The sequence below is a fragment of the Podarcis gaigeae genome (genome assembly GCF_964106915.1).
Source record: "Podarcis gaigeae genome assembly, chromosome: 3".
NCBI lineage: Eukaryota > Metazoa > Chordata > Lepidosauria > Squamata > Lacertidae > Podarcis > Podarcis gaigeae.
This window is the reverse complement of record NC_139680.1, coordinates 105,604,520-105,623,395: the sequence shown is the minus strand read 5'-3', so window position 1 is coordinate 105,623,395 and position 18,876 is coordinate 105,604,520. Positions and strand designations below refer to the sequence as shown.

General features: G+C 50.0%; 1 protein-coding gene across 13 annotated transcripts in view; it reads right to left on the bottom strand.

The window, feature by feature from the left end:
• Nucleotides 1-18,876, bottom strand: part of SLC8A1 (solute carrier family 8 member A1) — a 301,989-nt gene that overhangs the window by 258,429 nt on the left and 24,684 nt on the right. For 3 of the 13 annotated variants that reach the window (XM_083733164.1, XM_083733170.1, XM_083733173.1), the window contains exon 1: nucleotides 14,460-14,535. The exons of 5 other annotated variants lie outside the window; for them this stretch is intronic. In XM_083733164.1, coding sequence (XP_083589290.1) covers nucleotides 14,460-14,505 — 46 coding nt within the window. In that variant the 5' untranslated portion in view covers nucleotides 14,506-14,535. Of the gene's footprint in view, nucleotides 1-5,250; nucleotides 5,364-6,040; nucleotides 6,976-14,459; nucleotides 14,536-18,876 lie in introns of those variants that run through there. 5 more of the 13 variants (XM_083733168.1, XM_083733166.1, XM_083733165.1 and 2 more) reach the window with 4 other exon arrangements.

Sequence of the window (18,876 nt, the reverse complement as noted above, 5' to 3'; positions counted from 1 at the left end):
ACCTCTCTCCCCATATGAGCCAACCTGGACCCCTGCAACCATCACTGAACGCCCTTATTCATGTGCCTCCTCCGCAAGAGTCCCAAAGGGCGGCAATATGAGAACGAGCTTTTTCTGTGGCAGGCTCCCCATTCATGAAATGCTTCTCCCCACTTCGTGCCTTCAGCTTTAGGAGCCAGGCGGAAACATTTCTCTTCAACTGGCCTTGGGCTGACTAACATTCTATGGCGTTTTAAATGTGTTTGTGGGAGGTGGGGGTTATTGATTTGTTCCTTGTTTTTTATTTTGTTTTACTACGTATTTTGTGTTCTCATTCGTATTTTTATGTTGCGAAACACCCTGTGATCTTCAGATGAAGAGCACTATACAAATTTAATAAAGGCCACTAATATTAAAATCTGCCTTGATCTAATTTTGCAACCCCAACCAAGTGTGCTTACTCATAAATGAAAGTCACACTACATTTAAAGGGGCATGATAAGAATGAGAACGGTTGCACTCTGGTCCTGCTTGCCAGCTTCTGGTTGGCCACCGTGGGAACACGATGCTAGACTAGATCACCCTTTGGCCTGATCTAGTAGGGCTATTTTTATGCTCTTTAGAAGAAGAATGCCTGTTATGATTATTTATCCAGCACTCGGATCTTTTAAAAGTGCAAGGAGCTATGTCCCTGCCCCAAGGAGTTTGCAATCTAGCAGCTCTATGCAACAAAGTTGTCCCATTAGAAGAAGAAGAAGAGTTTGGATTTAATATCCCGCTTTATCACTACAGAAGGAGTCTCAAAGCGGCTAACAATCTCCTTTCCCTTCCTCCCCAACAACAAACACTCTGAGAGGTGAATGAGGCTGAGAGACTTCAAAGAAGTGTGACTAGCCCAAGGTCACCCAGCAGCTGCATGTGGAGGAGCAGGGAAGCGAACCTAGTTCACCGGATTATGAGTCTACCGCTCTTAACCACTACACCACACAAGGACTTCCATGCCTGCACAACAAAACTTCCCCCTTCCTCTACCAGTGTGCCCATCCCCATCTGTTCTGGTGTCACCTTCCCCCACCCCTCCGGAGCAGATTTGGGGAGTGTGCATGAGGAAAAAGCTCCATTGTGCAGGTAGAAGCGAATGGGATAACTTCATTGTACGGTAACCCTGTAATTCAAAGCAAATGAGACAATAGTGAAAGGAAAGAAAAAGAGAGAGAAGGGGAAGGAATATGTGCTTATTTCAGTCAAGCCTCCATAGGCTTGGTTGCCATATAGTCTTCACAGAAGAGGTGGGTTTTGAGGAGTACAAGAGGTGGAGCCACAGAGACATTCTGAAAGGCACTTCCAGGCATGAATGGCAGCAACGAAGAAAGGGTAGATTTCTTTGAGGGGAACAGGAGGCCTTCAGGTGGGTAAAGGTGGTGCAGCTGAAGGAGTGAAAGTCACAGACAATGTTGGGGTAGAGAGACACAGAAGCAGTAAGTGTGCTTTCTTAATAAACAAGCATAGCATCATAAATCTGTTGTTTTTCTACTGAGAGAGTACATGAGAAACCTTGGGATGCTCAGCAGATGCAATATATAAAATGCTGATAGCTCAGTTGGTAGAGCATGAGGCTCTTAATCTCAGGGCCAAGGGTTCGAGTCTCACGTCAGGCAAAAGATTCCTGACTGGCAAGTGGTTGGACTAGATGACCCTCGTGGTCCTTTCCAACTCTATGAAATAGTCAATCCTGGTATAAAACAAGTTCTATGAGTATCATTATTCTTAGCACACCCAGAACCAAGAAAAACAGTGAACACTGCTTGCTGAGATGCCTGTCTTCATTTTTCCATGCTGCCCTGGTGCAGCACACAGATACAGCAGTGGCCAGGTGAAAGACAAACTCAGAATCTTAATTTATCAGGACTGCTTACGTCTAACTACCAGATAATGGGTAACAATGACAGAAAGTGGGCTATCTCTATCACATCAAGGCTAATAATTTCTCTAAGCAGATCTGAAGAAAAAGGAGGAGGGGTGTAGCAATCAAATTACAAATTGAGAACCAAGATAAAATGTTTAGGTGCCCAACATAGGCTGCAGATTTTGTGGCACTCGGCACTGAATGCAATCGTATGCACTTACGTGGGAGCAGTGGCAAGAGATGCGCATTGGAACTGATAAGGCACAAGGCAAGAAGCCTGAACGGTAGGTGGAGCCAGTGACAGGCAGAGCCAACTAATTCTAGTGTTGCCGTCCTCTTTGCTGAGTTCTACAAGGGCAACACTGAGAAGGAGGAAGCGGACAGGTTGTGCCACCCCCTGAGCTGCTTGTCAGAAAGAAGGCAAGCAGGTGGGGGCTGGCCAAGCAAACACTGGAGTTGGTGGGGCAGTGCCCCCTTTGCCTTCGCTGCATCGTGGGAGTAAACCCCACTGTGAACTCCGTGGGGCTTTTTCTGAAGACGCATGCATTTTATTGGGCTGCCTATGTTGCATTTTCTAGGCGCTACAACGGCTGGCTTTTTAAATAAAAATAAAAAAATTGAAGCACCTGGAATCTTTCCAACATTGGTGCTTTAAGCATCTGGCCGGTTGCTGTCAAAACGCTGAACTAGACGGACTGCTAGGCTAAGCCCAGCCAGCACACAATTCTGATGTTTTCTGACACAGAAGGACACAGAAGGACCATGAGGCTCTGGGAACCCCTGTTATGGGGTGCCAGCAAGAACGACTTCGTCCCATGGGAAGAAGGATCTGGGCAGCTCCATAGAAAAGTGTGGAGCTGGGGTAGTAGAATTTAGCATTATTTAAAAAAACAGCCTCCTGAACACCTTGGGAATATACTGTATAAAATTTGTTCAGGTTGCAGAAGGATTCGGCAGATGGAAGTGGGAGAAAAAAAATGTCACTGAACCACCTAGCTGATTAAAGATGATGAGAAGACAGAAAGAGAGAAATCGGTCCTGCGCACCTGGATGGATTTGAACAGACTGCCTATAAAGCTGGAACAAAGAGAGCAGCAAAATTAATTGCATCCACTAGAGCTAACCCTTTTGTATGTTATTATGGCTTTCCTTCTTTTTAGAAAGTAAGGCTCTTCCCCCATCTGTTTACACGATTGGTAGTGTGTTTTGGCAGTTTGCTGCTACTATACAACCTACCCCTGTTGGAAAGGTTGCTTTGCACAACCAGGATATTAAAAAATCAGCCAGGCTGCTATTAAAGAATTAAACTAAAACTACTGGTAAGATGCATTCATGCCTCCACCTAGAAGATGAAACCTGCGCAATGTGTTTCTTGACAATAATGGAGTTCCTAATAGTACGAATCCTGCATTGCTTGGAAAGAGAATTAGAACTCAATCAGGGCTGCAGGTGTCTCTAATTATTTTCTTTGCCTGAGGAAGAGACTTAAGTTAATATCTAAAGGGAAAGTGTGTGTTGTGGGGAGCCAGCGAATTTGCTGTGCAGGAAAAAGAAAAATCGATTTTCGTCCAACAGCAAACATGCTAAATCAAGCAAAATTAACAAGTGCTACAAAGGCAGCAGTTTGCGTTTGCTTGTCAGACTGAGCAACTGTTGTGGAAAAATGAAGAAAATTAGAGTGAGCCCCCGTGGAAGAACATTTTCCAGTTAACCCTCTACTTGCTCCCATGCTGTGCTTGAGAAATGGCATTTTCTCATCACTAAGCTTTCCACCCTCTCTCTAACATGCTGGTTTTTTGTTCCAGGGTCTTCACTATATTTCTCCCTGCTACCTTGCCTTGCTCATTAGAAACCTTGTGTGATGTACAATTAGGGCTATTTCGGAGGTGCTTTTCCCTTGCTGAAAGTCTGCAGGTTTCGGTATGTGCGGAGCTCTCTCTCCCCACCCAGGCACACAAGCACAAGTTCGGCACGCCTATTTCTGACAACCTGCTTCAAGAAACACCTGCAGATGCTTTCGGACAGCATGTTGCTCGAAGCCACTTGGGCTACTTCTTTTGCTGCTTCAAGCACCTTGCTTGAAATAGCCATCTCTAACCTGCACTTCTATATACACGGCAGGGAATACCATGCAAATGCTCACCCACAGATCCCCAGCATGGCTGGCGCAAGGCTAAAAGCCACCTTCCCACAGCCATGGAAACTATAGCGGTGCTGCTACAGCCGTGAATGGCTCCACTATGGCTTTTCGTGTACGCATTCCCCCCATCTCTTTGTAGTTAAATGCTTTAGCACATTTAAGTCAATGCCATGATTAAGAAAAAATTAAAAATGCAGCCGCAAAGAGACTGTTTGCAGGAGACGCGAAAGGCTCCCCCTTTGCATCCCAAGGTTGTCATCCCACAGTTGCTTAAGTTCAGGGGAGGCTCAAGGAAGGAGATGTGCACCTCATGTCTCTCAACCATGCAGGAAGGCAGGAGGACACCCATAAGCACACTCCACCCCACCCACCCATGCAGTGGTCCCAATGCAGCTGTTCTATCCATCCGCTACCACATTGACCTATGTAGGAGGGAGCGGCAGGGGCATGGAAAGGGAGATTCCTTTAGGTGGGTGTGTTCTACAGTCATGCTAGAAAGAGATACCTGGATCCCGATAGCCTCTGGCTTATCCCTCAACCAGGACACCTCTCCCTCCCACCCACCCACCCACTTTGACGGCATCAGCCCTTTCCTCCCCATCGCTGAAATGAGATGCAAGAATCGCACGAGGTTCCAAGCTATGGTTTCTCTCCCTTTCCAGGCAAACTCTGGTTCCCATCCAGAACCGTGCTGCCTGCACACACGATCTCTCTCTCTCTCAACACACACACACACCGCTTTTCCTTTGCTGGTCACAGAGCAGTTGCTAAGAATAAGACGACGAGTTTGCCTAGAAACTGCAGCGTTTTTTTAAAAAATAATAATAATCATCCTTTTCCTGATACGCTCTGCATATGCAGACCCTCCAGCCACCGGCGCAGTCTCCACCCCTCTGCCTCCCATTTACTGCGGGAGAGGGGTGCCCTTTCCCTGGCTGAAGACGCCCAGCGCCGTTCGCTTCCCCTTGCACACAAAACCAATCACACCCCAAAAGCCACCCGGGCTGGTTCCTCTCCCTCCCGCCGACGGAAGAGGGAAATACGAATCTCCGCTCCCAGCCATTCATCATCCGGGCTGCAGCGCTGTCAATGGAGCGGACACGCCAGAGGCAGCCGCCGCCGCCGCTGCCGCTACAGCAGCATCCTCCGAAGCCCGAGCAGAATCTCCTTCATCATATATACTGAAATCAGATTTTTTTAAAAAATAAAAAATGTGTATTTTTACCTCCTCTGCAGCAACAGGTCCCTCCCTCGGTCGCCGGGGAGATCCCTGCAAGCAGCACGAGGTGCCTGGGAAGTTCCCACCCTGGGCAGCCACGCAGGGAGCAGCGGGAGGAGGGGAGAGAGGGTGGGCAAAGGGGGCGTGTTTGCGGAGAGGCGCGGGCAACACACACACACACACCGGATAGGGAACCTTGCCTAAGGAGGAGGACCAGACTTAAGCATCCCTAAGCATCCCGCCTGGCGCCCCCTCCCCAACCCCACCCCATCACTCGTTTCTCTCTCTGAGCATCTCCGAGAAAGGGCATCTCCGCACCCCACCTGTCCCTGGGAGCCCACCACAGCCCCTGGCCAGGCACCCTCGCCGCTTTTGCAAGATCAGCTTTTGAGCCCAGCGCCTTCTCTCTCTCTCTCTCTCTCTCCCCCCCCCCCCCCGGTTACGCTAGTGCTCCCCTCCCCTCTCGAGAAGGCAGATTTCCGCGCACACTGCAATGGGTGTGGGGTCCTCGGCACAGGTGCTGCCTGCGCGTGATGGCTGCCCACCAGCCAGCCGAGGGGAGACGGAGAAGCCATCGGTCCCTCCCGGTCCATTCATCCCTCCTCCTCCGTCCATGCACCCAGCCGCTCTTTGCAAGGTGCCCGCCCTATCTCGGAGAGGTCGGGCGAGCGCGCGCGGCAGGCGGCGAGGGCCCACCCGGAGGGGCGGCGGAGGCTCCTGCCGGGTCGCTCCTGGCCACCGAGCAGCCCTGTCGGCGGGACACAAAAGCCTCTTCCTGCTTCCGCTCCTTACCTACCTGCAGACAGAGTTGCTCGCCCGCCGCTCCCCGGCTGGCTGGCTGGCTGGTTGTGGGCAGGAGTAGGCAAGCGCCGCCGCCGCCGCCGCCGCTGTTGCTCCTCGCCTTCCTTCAGCGGGTCCGCTTCTTCCTCCCGCCGCCGGGCCCCCCTCCTCGGGTGCCGGCGATCACAGAGAGCCCGCCGCGGCCGGCAGCGCCACCTCCACCCCCGACGCCGCCTTGACCATATCTGGAAAGCGCCGAGCGCTCGCGCCCCATGCAGCGCGGCGGCGGCGAAGAGCAGCAGCCGGCGCCCCCCTTGGAAGGAAGGAGTCGCGGGCGAGGGAGCCGGAGAGCGAGCGAGCGAGCAAGCAGACAGACACGCGCCCAGCGAGGAGGAGGAGGAGGAGGAGGAGGAGAGGCAGCGGCAACAGCAGCAGCGAGGAGAAAAGGCGGCGAGCGGCGTCCCCTCAGAGCGCGGCGGGGCCACGAGCGAGCTGCCTCCTCGGCGCGCCTTCCCCGCCTCTCCTTCGGCTTCGGCGGCGTCCCTGCGCTCCTTCTCCGACGCTGGAAGCGGCGGCAGCGGCAGCAGGCAAGCAGCCCCTCCTCATGCTGCCCTGGGTGGCGGAAGGGACAGGCGGGCCAAAGGGTCGCCGCCGCTCGCCTTTCCCGCGCGTTTCTCCACTTCGGTTCGACTTTGGGACTCGAAGCGCGCCGGCTGCGGCAGCTCCCTGAGAGAGAGAGAGAAAAAGAGCGAGCGGCTTCGCCCCTTTTCGACTGGCTGAGGGAGCTCTTTGCCGGATTTCCTCTCGGCGCTACCGCGGCTGAGGGAGCCGCAGCTTGCTCGCTCGCTCTCTTGCTCGCTGAGGGAAGGTGGCGAGGTGCCAGTCAGCGCTCCAGCCCACCCCCTCCGCGCGGACGGACGCACACGCGCACCTTATCAGCATGCAAGATCCTCCCACCCCCGTCCCCAGACTCGCCACGCGCCCTGCACGCGCGTGGCGGCGGCTGCTGCGGGGGAGTTTTCGCCAGCGACACGCGAGAGCGGTGCTTCGCCTGAACGTGTGAATGAAGATACCTGTGGCGCTCGTTGGGTGGTTTTTGCAGGAAGGTGGATGTGAGCGAGCGCTTCTTCCTTCCTAACGTGGCGTGTCACCTGTGCACAGAGATGTTCTACCTGCAGAGTCAGTTCTCTGCTCCCCGCTTCATCCTCGCACAACTGCCATGCGAGGTTAGTTAAGCTGAGAGTCAATGGCCAGATTGTTCCTCCAAGTGCTTTTACTGATGTAGAGCTGCATACACAGTCAAGCTGCGGTCTAGCTTGCAAGCAAATACAAACATACCAACCACATATGCCTGTTTTCGCTCAGGTTGGAGTTCCTCATACGACATTCCCAGACAGAAATCCTTCCACAGCTCGGCCAGCTGTGACTTGCCATAAGTGCCTGCACTTGTTGGATGTGCACAGTGCTGAAGAGTGCAAAAATCTCCAGCACTCCTTTAGCTCACAGCTCACATTCTTTTAACTGTGACACGAAAAAGCGTATCCAGTTATGCGAATGTATGTTGAACACTCCACCAGCGGCCCTTGTTCCCTTGCCCTACATTCCTGTCCTATCTCAACCCTAAAACACCAATAATCTAGAAGAGGGACTGCCAATTTTTAGGCCTTTTAAGGATTTCTGAGTGAGTGCAGTGAGCTGCCTCCTCTGGGCACTTCTCTCAAACCTCCTCCATATCCGCTTCTCTCTCCTGTCCCCTCCAAGAGACAGAAAGAGAGAAAGTGTGTATGCATGCTTTGTTTTCCCACAGGATTTGGGTAAAAGCCTGAGAAAAATGTATCTGAGCCTGAAAAGGACATAAAACTAAAACAGGAAGTGGGAAAGACTAGAGTTTCACTCTTACACCTTCCTCTTTCAGTTCTATGTACTTTTCCAGGAAGAAAAAGGTAGCCACCTCATGACCTGGGAAAGGAAGCAGTGATTAGTTTTGGAGGCTCTAAGATTTCATGGGCACTGGGGGAAAACTTCGAGGGTGCCATTGTGCCCACGGGCACCACGTTGTTAACCTCTGATCCAGATGATACCAGGGACACACAATAGTCAGACAGGATCCCACTTTGAAAGACCATAGAGTCATAGAATTGGAAAGTTGGAAGGGACCCCCCAAGAGTTATCTAGTCCAACTGCCTGTGATGCAGGAATCTCAACTAAAACATTCACGACAGATGACCACCCAAGCTCTGCTTAAAAACCTCCAAGGAAGGAGAGTCCACAACCTTCCAGACTACAGCTGTGAGCAAATGGTCCCTCAAGATCTACCCCACCATTTGGTGGCAGAGAAATTGTGGGGAACCGTTCCACCAAATTTCTCCAGGGGGAGGATAAATTCTGCAGAGAAGTGGTAGAAAATATTTTGAGAAACTTCTACAAAATGCTTCTACCTCCCCCCCCCCCGCCCCATGGGAAAAAAGAAAAAAAAATATATCACAAATTTTCTCAGGGGTGGGGGGGGGGAGGAAGTCTTCTGAGAAATTTCTGCTTAACTCTATTCTAAACTTATAAAATCTCATTGTGCTGAAGGGCCATTGGTGTTGTATTGTTTTTAAACATAATGCTCTTGTTGCCAGGGGGTGGGGGTGGGGAGAAGAATGTATCTCTGATCTTATGTAAGGAAAATAAGATAAAGGAGGCATATTAGGGGAAACTGATAGTCTGAAGCATATCCTAAGGCAAATAGCTGACTCTTTGTCATTAGTTTTTCCTACCCTGTACAGTCAAAACACAATTTCATCTTTTCTCTCATTTTTGTCAACTTCCCACCCCTTTTTCCATGGAGTTGTTGTTTCTTTAGTACATTCTCTCCCTCTCTCAAAACATCATAATAAGCCGACCCAACACATTTTGTTGCCTGATGCACTATAGCAAAAGGCATCCTGCCTGCCCCCCTCCCTGGTTGTGTTCACACTCCTGTTGACTGAGCATTCACTGTGTTTTCAGTGCTGAGTTTTTAACCTGTGGTTGCATCATGTTATCCAAAGTGCATATGTATCTTGGACTTTGTTAGCAGATATTTCTGCCTGATGCCTTGTTTCTCAAACCAGCTGGAGTTCTTAAAGGTAAAGGGACCCCTGGACCATTAGGTCCAGTCGTGACCAACTCTGGGGTTGCAGCGCTCATCTCGCTTTATTGGCCAAGGGAGCCGGCGCACAGCCTGGTCATGTGGCCAGCATGACTAAGCTGCTTCTGGCGAACCAGAGCAGCACACAGAAACACCGTTTACCTTCCGCCGGAGCGGTATCTATTTATCTACTTGCACTTTGACGTGCTTTCGAACTGCTAGGTTGGCAGGAGCAGGGACTGAGCAACGGGAGCTCACCCTGTCATGGGGATTCAAACCGCCGACCTTCTGATCAGCAAGTCCTAGGCTCTGTGGTTTAACCCACAGCAGTGGCGTAGCGTGGGGGTGCAGGGGGGGGGCAACCGCACCGGGCGCAACATCTGGGGGTTAGGGTTAGGGGGTGCAAATCCACGGGTTAGGGGGCGCAAATCCACGGGTTAGGGGCGCAAATTACTTGCTTGCCCCGGGTGCTGACAACCCACGCTACGCCACTGACCCACAGCGCCACCCGCATCCTTGCTGGAGTTCTTAGGCCATTCTTAATTTGTTTCTGGGCAAGGTGTGAACACCTTTGCTTACGGGTGACCACCCTGCTTAATGCCCCCAGTGTGTACATGAACAGAAATTAATCTGACACTGATCAAGCCATGCTGATGATGTGATGGGGTGGGGAGGGGAAGAGTTGCGAAATGTACTAGGGGAAAACAACTTCACTGTGCTCCTAAGGAAGAAATGTGAACATACCCCAAGTCAAGGTGCATAATACCCAAGGCCGTAAGTTATTTTGGTACCTACAGCAGAACATCCCACAAGCACCTCTCCCCTTCCCTGGCAGTAAAAATACACTAATAAATCAACTAACATGGACAGTTTGTTCTCTGACCATGAAAATTTGCAGCTTAAGATGACTTACTCTGCCTAACAGTAGAGCCGGCCCTGATAGGACTAAAATTGTCCACAGGGTTTTGAGCTCCCCCTATTCTTCTGTGCCATGCCTATCACATGACCAGGCATTTTAGCACACGGACGACAGGCAGAAAATTAAGTGAGACCTATGGTGGGCCTGATCTGCAGCTCTTCCAATCATCGTCTGTTTAACATCTGTGCCACAGAAGTTTCTCTTGCATTCCATTCCGAGCCCTGATAGGATGCTGCCTTGTACTTTCATGCATCAGTTATGAAAAAAAGCAAACTCCTCTCACCCTGTTTATTCATATCAGCCAGGCAAGAGGACAAAAAGAGCTCCTTCTACAGAGTCTAATTGGCACCTAGGCATGAATATCCAGCCTTCTTTCCACCTTTTACACGGGCTGCAGACATCCAAAGACTGCTTCTGTGATAGGGCTGTCACGCGCTATAAGGAATCTTAGTCGGGTAATGGTATGAGTATGTCTTTGTTAAGCAATTGATCAAATCCACATGGATTTCAGTATCAATTGCAGTTCTGAAGCAAGAATAACACTTCCTTTGGTCTTGGGTGATACACACCCAGCTGGTGGGCTGGATCCTTATCTCTTCCACCCCCAGCCATGGGCATAGCCGGGGCGGGGCAGGGAGGGGCAGCTGCCCCACTAAATCAAGAAAAATACATAGCTAACTGAGGTTCTGCTCCCCAACCAAAGGCCTGCCCCCCAACAAAAATCCTGGCTATGCCCATGCCCCCAGTCACCCACCTCCCTGTCAATCACCTGACATCACAATGACTTCACTTGACCGGTTTTTGCATAGCTCCCTGCACAGTAGCCCCAATGACCACCTGACCATTGCCGGTGGCAAAGCTGGCTTTGCAGGTGCTACTGATCAGCTGATTGGCGGTATCTGCAAACCCCCTTTGGCCCAGCTGCAGCTTTACCTGGTGCACCCCTGACATCATATATGATGTCAGATGCAGGGCAGGTGAGGGGGTGCCACAGAGTGGTATCCTCCTGACACCAGCATCACTGCTGCTTACCAGAATGCCATGTGGGCACAGCAGGGTGGCAAGGCCTGCATGGGTGGGAACACCAGAGGTCAGCAGATGCTGGCTTGGCTCCCTCGGTGTGCTCACACAGCCCCCAACCTTGCTACTGCCTTGCCCTTCTCCAAAGCTTCATTAACCACAGGCCTCAAAATTTGGGATCCCCTCCAAACCCATGCCAAAGCTTTGCAGTCATTTTGCAGTGAATCCCTCACATTCTGCAACACCCCCAAACTTAACTGAGACATCAAACCGGGGTTCATAGTTAACACCCCAAAATCCAACACTGGCACAGGTTTGGAGGTGCTCCCAAATTTGGGGGTTTGTAGTTAATGAAGCCTTTCTTCCTACACTGTTCCAGTAAGTGGCTGCAGAGCTGGTGTCAGAAGGGTGTCTCTACAGCTCTGCACCATTTGCTCCTGGTTGCCGCCCCTCCAGCAGCCTCTGTGTCCATGCACACGAGATACATTGCTCACATCTCATGCACACATACATGTGGCTGAAGAAAAACTCCTGCATGCCACTTCCTACATATGAATTGCAAATGCTCGTGTAGCGCACATATAACACAGTATTGAACACATGCACACTGGTTTCCTGAGTTTCATTTAAGTACATTTTATTATTATTACTCCTGTCATTCCTTTCTCTTGGAGAGAAAGACAACAAGACTCACAGGTCTCTCTTTAATTCAGTGGACGTTTAGGGATTATTTGTTGTTTGCTGCCTCTTTAGCCCACGGCTCGTTAATTTGCTTTTAACGCAGTGATCTTATGCCTGGGAGTAATTCCCCTTGAAACTGAATGGAACTTACTTCTGAGAAAACCCACTTAGCATCACTTTGCAGCTTACTCAAGCATGCCACGTTACTGTGTGCTTTTCCAGTGTATAACTGACAGCAGGGAGCACAAACTTGGTGGCGGTTGGGTGGGGGCAGGGGAAAGGAGGTCGGTTGATTTGTGAGGGCAGTAAGGATATCCCCTCCTCCCTTATTCATTTCCTTAGTTTATTGCAAATGCTTTTGGCCTGCCCCTCTACAGAGATCCCAAGACAGTATACAAAAGTAAATAAAAATGAAGCAAACCAATCCAATATAATATGGGTCCCATGCATGCCATAGATTTGAAGCATATGGCTTCCTCCTCAAAGTACCATGGGAGCCGTAGTTTGCCACTCTGAAAACAACAATTCCCAGCAGCCTTAGCGAGCTACAGTTCCCAGGATTCTTTGGTGGAGGCAAAGCCATATGCTTCAAATGTGTTTAAAATTTATGGTGTAGATGTAAAAGGTAAAGGACCCCTGGACATTTAAGTCCCGTCAAAAGGTGACTATGGGGTGTGGTGCTCATCTCGCTTTTCAGGCCGAGGGAGCCGGTGTTTGTCCACAGACAGCTTTCCAGGTTATGTGGCCAGCATGACTAAACCGCTTCTGGTGCAACGGGACAATGTGACGAGTGCCACAGTGGTACCCATTTAACTACTTGCACTGGTATGCTTTCGAACTGCAAGGTTGGTAGAAGCTGGGACAGAGCATCAGAAGCTCATCCCATCACACAGATTTGAACCACTGATCTTCTGATTGGCAAGCCCAAGAGAGCCAGTGGTTTAGACCACAGCACCACCCCCGTCCCTGGTGTATATGTGACTACAATTAACAATAAACCCATATAACCGTAAAAAACAACAACAGAGGAATAGACATAGAATCATAGAGTTGGAAGGGAACTGAAAGATCATCTAGTCCAACCCCCTGCAATGCAGGAATATGCAGCTTTTCCTTACGGGGATTGAACCTGCAACCCTGGCATTATCAGCACCACAATCTAACCAAATGAGTTATCCATGCAGTTAGAAACAAGCAGAAGGGACTAGATCAGGCATCCCCAACCTTTGGCCCTCCAGATTTTTGGACTACAATTCCCATCATCCTTGACCACTGGTCCTGTTAGCTAGGGATCATGGGAGTTGTAGGCCAAAACATCTGGAGGGCCACAGGTTGGGGATGCCTGTACTAGTTGCTATTCAAACCCTGAACTTTAAAATTCCCAGGCAAGTCAATGATGTCTAACCTGGTGCAGATATGATTGTCACATTGGTGCCAGTTGCACCCCTAGAAGGAAGACCCTTTGGAGAAGGTGAGATTGTCTGTTGCCACCCAACAAACTTCACCCAGGAGCAGGGCATGGAGAATATTCTCCTCTGAAGATAGGCAGGCTGCTATAGGGAAAAGCTCTTCTTCAGGCATTTGGGTCCCAAGCCATTCAGAGCTTTAAAGGACAGCAACAGCAGCTCTGAGGCGAACGGGCATCTTTCAGAATTGGTGCAACATGATCCCATCTGGCTGGACCAGTTAGCATTAAGGCACTCATGTTCTGCACCGATTGGAGCTCCCAGGTCATCTCCCAGGGCAGCCCCATGAACACATTGCAGCAATCCACTATTCTGGGAAGGTGGGATATTAAATTTTTGTTGCAATTACCAAAACAAAAAACAAAAAATAAAAATAAAAAAACAAACAAACTCGACCTTGGAGACAGGTTTCCATTATTGTGCAGAAACGCCCAGAGTGGCAAGTTTAAGAGTGTATGAGAGAATGAATGGACTTTTGCAGCTAAGAGCCTTCTGCACCAAGTAGATGAAGGAAGTGGCCTAAGAAGGTGATTGAGAGTGAAAGTGAGGGTGGGAAACCAACATTTACTTGGATCCTGAAGCGAGGAGACCAAATGAGCGCCGCAACCGCCGATGGAGAATAAATACTTGCGAGAAAACCACCCACACAGTCCTTATTTATGCTTCTTATTAAAACTGTGCAGAATAATAATAAAAAAAGGCCAGTGGACTCTTAATTCATCAGCTCCCTGTTCACTACGGCGCGCGCGTATATTTTAACGCACAGCTGGAGCGCAACGGGAAAGCGAAGCAATGGGCTGAATACGAATTGGGAGGCGGGTAGGAATCACCAAAGAAAGGATGCTAGGGATGCAGAAGGCGAAGGTGAAAGGGTGGGTGGGGGGAGACCAAACTTTTGTCTGTTCTCTAACAAGAAGAAGGCGGCGGAGGGAGGGAAAGGGAGCTGGGGGTCAGAGCAAAACGGGCTTTGGTGTTCTCGTTCCGGTCCCTTTTTGCAAAGTTTGACCTGCCCAACGTGGGGAGATGAGGAGGGACCTGAGGCGCCTGCTCACTCTCGCCGCTCGCCAAACCCCAGAGACCCCCGAGCGGATAGAGGGCAAGGTGGTTGCAGTGCTGCGCGTTCCCTAGTGGGGCGCAGCGGGTCCCACCAAGGCCGGACCCCCAAGCTTAAGCCACCCCGAGATAAAGAGCCTCATGCTCTCGGGCGCGCCAGAGAGCGGAAGGCGGCGCTTACCTGGCAGCAAGGGACGGCAGACTCCGCCAGTGGGGCGCAATGGCATCACCTGCCAGTCCAGACGCCAAGGACTGCGGGCTTTTAAAAGCGGGTTTGTGGACTCTGTTTTAAACACGCACCATACGTCGCCCTCTCCACCCCTAATTCCCAAACCGGCTCACCTTGCTGTTGGCCTCTGCCCAGCTGTGGCCTCTCGCCTCGGTCGCCGGCCTCCTTGGCTCAAGGGCGCCCCCTCCTGGCGACATCTGCCGAGGAGCGTCCCGTTCCTCTCTGCCTCCGTGCGTCCGAGGAGGGCCAAGGAGGGGGCTCAGGGGCAGAGCAGCTGCTTGGCATGCAGAACTCTCCAGGCCCCACACACTGCAGGCATGCGTCCCTCAGAAGGTTGCCCCAGAGGGAGAGTGGGCCTGGGGCTGGAAAATGTTCCCTGCCCTGGCTATACGCTCTCATCCCGAAAGAGGAGAGGAAAATGAAGGGGATGGCTGTAGCTCAGGTGTAGGGCACCTGTCTGTCATGCAGAAGGTCTCAGGTCCACTCCCTGGCATCTCCAGGTAGGGCTGAGAGAGAGACTCCCTGCCTGGAACCCGTGAGCTCTGATGCCAGTCAGGGGAGATCAGTCTCTGCCAACCAGAAGTTGAGGATGATAAATCCTATCAGATCCATCCATAGTCAGGGATAATGGGATTTGTGGTTCAGAATATTTGGAGGATACTTGGCTGGCGAAGGTTGGTGCAAACAGTGCTGATCTATGTGGACCAGTGGTTGGACTTGGTATAAGGTGAGCTGCCTATGTCTCTCAAGTTAGATAGCTTTTATACCCTTGATTTGGTTAACCATTATGTATCCAGATACCAGTTGCTGGGAATCAAAGGCATCTGGTCCCACAGCTGCACTAGATGGGCCATTGGCCTGATCCTGCAGGTTCTTATTGTGTTCTGTTCTGCCAAAGACATGCACAGAAATGATGTGACCATTGTTTTAAGAACAATTTAAGAATTAGCATTGCTTTTTGGTCTTCTCTTAGTAGCAACTATCATCACCACCTACTGCACGTCCATAAGAGTCACCCCAAATTTCACCATGCAAACTCCAACGTGTAATCTCAGCAATGTAAATAATATTGAATGTAAAATAAAAATTAAAATGCACCGAATAGGACATTCTGTGTCAGTTTCAATTTCAATTTCAATTCAATATATTGCAGGAGTGAGGAATCTCAGACCCTGGGGCCGAATGCCTCTCGATTTGGCCCCCAGGACTCTCCTCAGACCACATTGCCTCTCCAGCCACACCTGCGACTGGCCCTGCCTTGCATTCTCCTTGAGGGTTTTTGCCTGGCTGGAATATGCGCTTGAACTCTGCAAGTGCCTCTTGCTTGTCCAGATGAAGGCTAGAGAGGTGTATAGGTTTTTTTTTTAAAAAAAACACCAACCTGCTGTACAGAGGTTTTAAAAAAAGCATTCATTGTTCTGCCCATTTTTGCCTGTGGCATCTGGGAGATTGTTCAGAACAGAATGTAGCTCTTAGGCTAAGAAAAGTTCTGTATTCCTGCTATATCAAAAGTAACTCTCTAAGTTCAAAAAAGTTTGCTCTGTGTATGGGAGAGGTAGGAATCTCAGCACACACACAGTAGTTCTCTGGAGTGTAGATTTCTTGCTCTCATATTTGTGTCCTAGTGACACTGATCCTGAATGTTTAGGTATTTGTCTTCACAACAGCCCTGTGAGGTCTAAGAGAGAGAGAAAATGAGAGTGACTGGCCCAACAGGATTTTCTTCATGTTTAAAGGTCTGTAGACTTCACCGCAACTGGCCTCTCTTTGGATTCCCTGATTTCTGCTGCTTTGAAATTCTTCAAATGAACCCTTCAGCCCTGCGCTGCCACGCACTGGAGACATTTTTTCCGTACGCCTTGCCCACAGTTATCTAACCCACGGAGATTTAATAGCCTGCCCTGCTGCTGCTAGTCTAATCAGGCTTCGTCCAGGGAGGGGAGGGGTACCGCCATTCTGCTTTGTTTATAGTGTGGGTGGGTCAGCCCAAGTGGGTCATATAGAACAGCGCTAGATGGGGGAATTTGGCAGCTGTCTCAAAGTTTCCTAGCTGTAAGTTATTACCAGGTTGCCATGCCCACAAGAAGGAAGCCTGCTTAAACAAGGGCACCCCTTTCTGTTCCAGCAAAATAACCATGATGACCAAGCAGAAAAAAAAGAAACCTGTTGCTATTTAAAGCCCTTGGTCATTTCCATCCTAAATACAGGGTTCCTGTGGCACAATGCAAGCGAAACAAAGGGCAGTGTTTTTTTGTTCCCCCTTCAAATCCGTTAATTAAATTTCTATACTGCATTTCATCCGAGGATCACTGGGCAGTTTACATTATAAAAACACCCAAATGCACAACATGGTAGCAAATAAAAACAATACCCCCTACAGTATTTATTAGAATCAAGTCACCACATCAGGTATTTTCAGGAACTTCTGTTATGGAGTGGGGCTTCGCAATTCCCCACGTTTGGATGAAGAACGTGATGCCATACCAACTTGTCCATGAAAGTCATTGTTATGTACTGAGTTGAATAGGATCCAAAAGGCAGCGGTCTGATTGGTCCACAGGAGCCACCCAATCCAGCTCCAGGTGGAAGGGAATCTGCAACCTGATTGGCCTACAGGAGAATCCCGGAATTAGCCAATCACGTGGGGCCCATTGTGTAAATAATGTATATAAGGCAGACATTCTGGGGGAACTTCCATTCCTCCTCACCACTATGAGCTGAATAAAGAGCGTGAAATCCACTCTCGACTCCGAGTATATTTCATAGAATCATAGAATCACAGAGTTGGAAGAGACCACAAGGGCCATCGAGTCCAACCCCCTGCCAAGCCATACATTCAGTCATACATTCTGAAAGTGTGTGTAGTAAGATGATAAAACTTTTCTTCTCCTAGTCCATTCTCAAAGCAGCAACTGAGATTATGGGCTAGCCTAGAAAGCACCTCCGGGTGCAAGTAGATAAATAGGGACCGCTTACCAGCGGGAAGGTAAACAGCGTTTCTGTGTGCAGCTCTGGCTCGCCAGAGCAGCGATGTCACGCTGGCCACGTGACCCGGAAGTGTCTCCGGACAGCGCTGGCCCCTGGCCTCTTGAGTGAGATGGGCGCACAACCCCAGAGTCTGTCAAGACTGGCCCGTACGGGCAGGGGTACCTTTACCTTTACTAGTGGCCCCTGTGGATTTCCTCTATCCAGGCATCTGCACCCTCTTCAGGCACAGAAGGGAATCACGGTGTGCTGCATCTGCAGCCAAGATTGACAAGCAATGTGAAGCTGCTACCTTGGTCATTGAAGAGGACGTGGAGGAGGTTGAGGAAGTGTTGCCGCTTGGCTATCCCAGACCCCTTCCTTAAAAGTTCAGCTTTCACATAAAAAAATAAGGGAAGGCTGTTGGACTTTTGTGGAGACAGAAGGAAAAGCACGCAGTGGTACCTTGGGTTAAGTACTTAATTTGTTCCGGAGGTCTGTTCTTAACCTGAAACTGTTCTTAACCTGAAGCACCACTTTAACTAATGGGCCCTCCTGCTGCCGCCACCTGAAACTGATCTCAACCTGAAGCAAAGTTCTTAACCCGAGGTACTATTTCTGGGTTAGTGGAGTCTGTAACCTGAAGCGTATGTAACCCAAGGTACCACTCTGTATTCCCAAATTTCAGGAATGGTTCTTATTGTTTAGGCAGACAAAAACACCAGCACCCACCCACAAGATGGAGGTTTCAGGAGATCCCAAGATCAGCAGAATAGTGGATGAGCACAGATTAAATCTTGCTGCCTAGACTGCGCAATCCTGTCCCCTCTGGGAACAGGGTGGTATAGGCAATGTAGGCGGGACATCAGGTGGTGCGGCATCAGGTGATGGCCAAGGTTTGAGGAACATGGCCTGGTTGGTCAAATTGGGAGACCAAGATTAGGTTGTGAGGCAGAGGATCCCCACCATGACCAAGGGCAAAGACCATGGGGTTCGCACTTCCTTGCAGTGCTCTATTGGGAGTAGGGGAACAGCCAGTTGAATTCCATGTCTCCTGTTTGGCAACTTCAGAACTGTCTTCCCTCTGGATCACACAGTTACTCTAACAGCCAGCAGCATAGTTTAAGCAACTTGGGGGAACCACCAGGTCTTGAGGGTGCCCAGAAATCCAATTATGCAGTTTATTTAAAAGGAGTATGTATAGAAAATAGGATGGTTAACAGATGGCTTTGTCTAGCCAATAGGAGGTGTTGGTACAAAGCCACATCAGGTGTTGTGAACCTCTGGCATAGATGGGAGCTGGGCTGTCTTAAGTGTTAATTCCCACAGCCTCCCTTGCCAAACCACCAGTGTGTGTACTGGGTAACATGATGATTGGTCCACCCCTAGGAAATGGAAACTGAGT